The 5669-nt window shown below is 40.6% G+C and overlaps 2 protein-coding genes across 2 annotated transcripts; one reads left to right on the forward strand and one right to left on the reverse strand.

Moving 5' to 3' along the window:
* Positions 1-249: 249 nt before the first annotated feature.
* On the forward strand, positions 250-3285 carry LOC308688529 (uncharacterized protein). Its single transcript, XM_081361655.1, has 4 exons — positions 250-427; positions 908-1105; positions 1324-1420; positions 1544-3285. The coding sequence occupies exons 1-4, from the start codon at positions 422-424 to the stop codon at positions 2488-2490; spliced, it is 1248 nt and encodes a 415-aa protein (XP_081217781.1). The 5' UTR covers positions 250-421; the 3' UTR covers positions 2491-3285.
* A 32-nt stretch (positions 3286-3317) lies between these two features.
* LOC308688520 (uncharacterized protein) lies at positions 3318-4777 on the reverse strand. The gene has a single exon (XM_081361642.1). It carries the CDS (start codon positions 4765-4767, stop codon positions 3325-3327), a length of 1443 nt encoding a protein of 480 aa, XP_081217768.1. The 5' UTR covers positions 4768-4777; the 3' UTR covers positions 3318-3324.
* Positions 4778-5669: the final 892 nt, after the last annotated feature.

Raw genomic sequence — 5669 nt, forward strand, 5'->3', positions numbered from 1 at the left:
ACTAACACGTACAGCTAATGTCTAACACAAACACACACACACATTCATACGAGTTGCAGAAAGGAAGAGAGTGAGGAAAGAGTGGGTTTAAGAGTGAAAGGATGAAATCTCACGATTCCATAATGCACTTAGACATGACCTGAACGAACCATCAAACATTAATTTAACCCTTCTATCGTTTTAGGCAGGTTATAGGCCTTTATCACAGTGCGCGTGACGTCACTTCCAACGGCGAGTAGTAGCGTAAACCGAGTTCCGGTCGAGTCTGTAGCAATGGCGGCGGCGCGAAGGTTTTCAATATCACTGCGGGATCTTCCCCAAATCACCAACGTTTACACGATTGTGGAAAATCTTTCACAAACGAAAGTGTCCAAATTTGAGAAGGGATATAAATTCTTCTTTGAAAACTACATCTTCAATTATGAAGGTAAGTTTCATTTTAACGTTTGTTTATTCTCTCGAAATGGCTAACATGCTACCTAGCTGGCTAAACCATGATTGTCTTACAAATACGCAAACCGATACAATTTTCAAGTAAAAAACGATTTTTATTTTGCTGTGATATGGTAGTGTGATTATAATGCTGTTTTTGTGCAATACAGTATCTGATGTTGTAGATAGTGAGGTGATTATCAGGGCACAGTGTTACCGGTCCATGAGGAAAAACGAAGAGCCACACTCTCTTCAGGTTACCTGTTCAGGTTTCAGAACTTTAGTTAGGTCCAGTTCGAGGACACAAATTTGATTGTGTTTATAGTTGCTACGGTTGTAGCGGGTTAAACTGCAGTTGCAGTTTGTTTGAAAAAGTGTTCAAATGAAAATTGTTAGACTGCTGTTGCAGTCAATTTATGTTAATGTTTCATTTGTATTCTAATTTTAAACCGTATATAATGTTTTATTTATTTAGATTTCATTTAAAGTCGACGAGAATCCTCCTGTCATCAGTACTTTTTGCTGTTCCTGTGTGGCTGGGAAAGAGCTATGCAACCATTTGGTTGGCTTGCTGTTTCAGAGTGCACACTACAGCATGATGAAACTTAAGACGGTACCACCCACTATACCCAGCACAAGCACTCTACAGACTTGGCACAGGCCCAGGACTCAGGTATAGTAAACAGCTATTAACTATTTTATGCATTAATTATGACAATCTCAGACAGTATTTTTGTCCTATGTGTTTTCATTGCTCCAAGGACATGAAAAAAACAAGTTTTGACTTTCTAGCTGTCCACTGCTGCAAACTCTTATTTTATTTAGAAAAATTAAGCTTTCAAAGTTTATAAACATGCTCTCAATAATAACATAATTTTTATTTTTTAACAGGGAATCCATCCTGAAGCAGTGGATCGATTGCTTGTGAGGAAGCCAAAAACCTCTAGCAGAAGTGGTATTAAGTCCACTCTTTACAGGGCCTACACAGGTGATTACATTTACATTATTTTATGTCTAGCAAAAAGATGTACAAATTAAAGGACTTTTAAAAGTATTATTTCTATTCTATTCTATTCTCTTTTTTTTTTTTTTTTTTTTGCTTTGCTTTTAGGTCCCCTTCCCAATAATTTGCTGCTCTCTTCTGTGGAGTCTTTAAGAAGTGTCAGGCCTCAGCCACTGATCTGCAAGGTTCTGCATGGCTTGTCGGAGATGAATCTGGTGGAGTCTAAGTTTGGCCTGGTACCCAAAGGTTCTTTGCTGTCCTATCAGTGCCCTGCTGAGTCATCAAGGGATGCTGTCAAACATGCAGAAGCCCCTGCTTTCCCTACGCTTCCTCTGGATGGGTATACTTTTGAAGGAAGATTTAAATTTGTCCCGAATTTCCATGATATGTTGTTCTTAGAAAGCTTGGCAGTCACTCAAGAACTAAGCACAATAATTGAAAAAGACACACGGGACCAGTCACAGTCTGCTCTATGGAACCAAATGCGTACACCACGCATTACATCCAGTAGATTCCGTGAGGTGTGTCATGTCAGAGGAGAGTCGACTAGCCAGGCACTAGCTGCCCGAATCATCAGAGGGGTTCGTCAGACTCCTGCAATGAAGCGTGGACTTGATCTTGAGCCTGAAGTGCTATTTCAGTACTCTAGTATGATGAATGTCAATGTTTTACAGTGTGGGTTTGTTATACATCCTGATGCGCCACACCTTGGCACAAGCCCTGATGGCAGAGTCTACGACCCTACTGAGAACCCTCCCTTTGGACTTGCAGAGGTAAAATGTCCTGACGTTGATGACATTTCTCAGGTGACACACATAAAAGTTGTCAACGGTCAAGCTAAGTTAAAGGAAAGCCACAAATACTACTGGCAAGTTCAGGGACAGCTTGCAGTAACAGGACTGAGTTGGTGTGACTTTATAACAAATACCAAAACAGACATAACCATTCAGCGCATCTGGAGAGATGAGAGTTTAATTGTCTTAATGAGGGACAAAGTAGACATTTTTTTCTTTTATACATACATGAATGTGTATTTTAACTCTAGGAGTTGTTAAACTAATACTGGTGATGATTGTTTATTGTTAAAGGTCAAGGTCACCCAAAAATGAAATGCAATAATTTACTCACCCTCGTGCCATCCTAGATGTACATGATGCACAATATACATATATATACATGATATAAGAATATAGATCATATATAGAGATTTTATATCTTATTTATCTATATATTTATATATATATATATTATTTATTAACTCTTAAGAGTGCTGATGTGCTTAAAATAGTGCTGATGTTGATTTGTTTACTGTTACATGAACAGTTTACCCAAAAATGATATTTATGCCACAAATTATGGCATAATTGTCATTTTCGGGTAAGCTACTCTTAAAGGTTCTTCAAATATCTATTTTGGTTGAGCATCTGTTTGTCTTAAATGTTTAATAGTGCCTATTCATAACTAAGTTCACTGTAAATTGTTAATGAATAAATGAGAAATAGTAACAACTGAGAAAATGTAACAACTTTTTAATTGTCACAATGCAGTCAATATATATGTAAAAAAAAAAGTGGTGCAATAAAAAACAATTAATTCCAATTTTTAAGCTCATTTACTAAAAACATATTGCAACATTAAATGCAAGTTTTCACAATTCAATATTTTTTTACAAATTAAACTATAAAACAGACATTTGATTGGTGGCAAATTAAATCATGTTTCTTTTCTGTATAAACGTTCTATACAACATCATTTACATCAAGTGGGCCTTTAAAAATTAGCCATTAAACAGCAGTTTTCACAATTCAATATTTTTGTACAAATTAAACTATAAAACAGACATTTGATTGATGGCAAATTAAATCATGTTTCTTTTCTGTATAAACATTCTATACAACATCATCATTTGCATCAAGTGGGCCTTGGTAATTAGCCATTAAACAGCAGTTTGCCCATATTTGGTTCACTGTGCCTGTCAGGGTGAGAGGAATGGTAGAGTCCCAGATGTGGTTTTCTTTGATTCGCCGAATGACTCTTTCCACCACGATCCTTAGACGGGCTATTGATTGTGTACGTTTCGTCTCCTCTTTTGTAAATTGGGCTGCTCTTTTGAATGGAGGGATAACAAGCCTGGCTCCCACATTCTCAAGCAGTCGCTCTATGGTAAAGCCTTTATCTGCCATACAACAGTCTCCAGGCTCGAGCAGGTCCAGAAGTCCAGACTGTTTTGTTATCTCCCTGTCTGAGATGGATCCAGTGAACAGCTGTGAAACAAAGGTTATGGCCCCACATGGAGCAACACCAACCAAGCCTTTGAAAGTAGGGTAGTTTTTGTAATGTGAAAACATCTCCGACTGTAGTGTAAGTGCTGAGGGGTTTTCACATCTGATCTCAGTACAGTCCAAAATAACACGGACATCTGGGAAGTGCTCCTTAAATTTTGCTGGCATGGTTGCTCTGACTTGCTCTTTGGTCATCCAAATAGGCAAGGACCCCAAAACAAGGTACAGAAAATTTGCCCATGTTATGATAACTCGACTGACCGTTGTTGTACTCACATTGAAAATATCTGCCAAGACCTTCTCTCGTAGACCTGCAGACACGCGGCAGCAATAAAGGAAAAGCTCATCAATAAGCTGAAGCTTTCTGTTAGGGCTTGGTCCTGGAACCGTCTCTAGACCATGTCTCTGTGCCTTAGACCAGTACACAAGGTTCGATGCTGATGGTTCTATTGATGCCCAGAAAATCCTGAAAACCTTCTCTGAGGGAAAGCGTGTGTAAAATCGGAAGTCGTCATCCGAGAGACAAAATCGATTTATTTGAATGCGGGAGACAGACAAAGCTCTCACTTCTGCCTCCAACTCTCTAATTCTCTCTGCTGCAGCATCCAATAGATCTGGACACGGAGGTGTTGAGTAGTCATGGTCTGTGAGTGGGACGGGTCCGTAATAGACAACAGGCTGTTCATCACTGACCTCAGATTCACTGCAATGTTGGCGCTTTGACGTTATCTTATCCAGTACATTGGGTCGTTTTTGGCGAACACTCCCCCAGTTGTTCCATTCAAACCTGGACGGTATAACTCCACGTTTCAAGCGTTTACGATCGGCTGTTGACGAGTAGTCAGATTCTGTGAAGTGTTGCCCGCAAACGTACGTACTCCCTTTTAAAACTGCAAAACTTTTGCCTTCATCCCGCCGAATAGAATGAATCCACATTTTCCTAACTTTTTCATCAGTTGGAAAAGAATGAAAACTGAGATACGGCTGTTTAGTAGAACTATTACAACATTTAGGAACGCAACAACAATTCCTCGCTGTGCTCGCCGCCATTGCTACAGACTCGACCGGAACTCGGTTTACGCTACTACTCGCCGTTGGAAGTGACGTCACGCGCACTGTGATAAAGGCCTATTAAAGTTATATAAATACACCAGTGCAGCTTTAGTCTGGAGGTTACTTGCTTGTCTTCTCGTTCCTTTCTGGAATTCCTTTGGTCAGCGTCAACGGGGTTCGTTCGTTGGTTATGGTCTTCTCGTGCCTGGATAGATGCGGCGAGAACCAGTCACGTGTGGCTGGCGGTTGCTGATGGTTGAATAACCCTGCCTCTCCCACCAATTTACAATTGCTTGGTGACTCACTTACGACCTCTTCACTGCTAGCCAGCAAATAAATACAACCACATCCACAAAATGACATTTAGACAAAAGATTAGGTTGTCAAGAAACGTTGTTGGTCTCAGGAAACCTGTTAATAATTGAAAATGTCGACTGTGGTTGGTATCACTTTAGAGTAGAGGGCAGCCATGAAACACACAGCTACGCTGCAATGTTAAGCGTTTCTCAAAACGTGAAGCTACAATTTAAACATCGGCATCAGCACAAATCATAGCCACGTTAATAAGGTTTGTAATAAACCAAACCGTTTGTAAATCCGTCAAGAATTCAGCAAGTTACGAGCATTTTAGTTGGCGTATGTCACTCACCTTCCGTCCACAGCAGCAGGGAGCAGCAGCGCAGTCTCCTGACCTAAGATGGCCGCCAAGTGACGACACAGCTGACTCCGCCTTGAGCCATCTAGCCTTTCTATACATAGGTGTGTTCGACATCGGCTGCGGCTGGATGCACCCGATCTGCGAGAGTAGCCGCGTGCAGGCGGGGAGGAGCTGCAAACGGAGACGTGAAGTCGGACACTTTCTGGTTCCCGTAGTGACCGCTCACGTGGTGTTTGCATAC

This window comes from Scardinius erythrophthalmus, assembly GCF_964197995.2.
Source record: "Scardinius erythrophthalmus genome assembly, chromosome: 1".
NCBI classification, from domain to species: Eukaryota; Metazoa; Chordata; class Actinopteri; order Cypriniformes; family Leuciscidae; genus Scardinius; species Scardinius erythrophthalmus.

What these genes read in the sequence shown, in the direction of transcription:
- LOC308688529 (XM_081361655.1), top strand. An exon ending in GGCACAGGCCCAGGACTCAG is followed by an intron (nt 1,106 to 1,323) that starts GTATAGTAAACA and finishes ATTTTTTAACAG; the next exon opens with GGAATCCATCCTGAAGCAGT. An exon ending in TCTTTACAGGGCCTACACAG is followed by an intron (nt 1,421 to 1,543) that starts GTGATTACATTT and finishes CTTTGCTTTTAG; the next exon opens with GTCCCCTTCCCAATAATTTG.
- LOC308688520 (XM_081361642.1), bottom strand. Translation starts at nt 4,767, where the DNA reads ATGGCGGCGAGCACAGCGAGGAATTGTTGTTGCGTTCCTAAATGTTGT.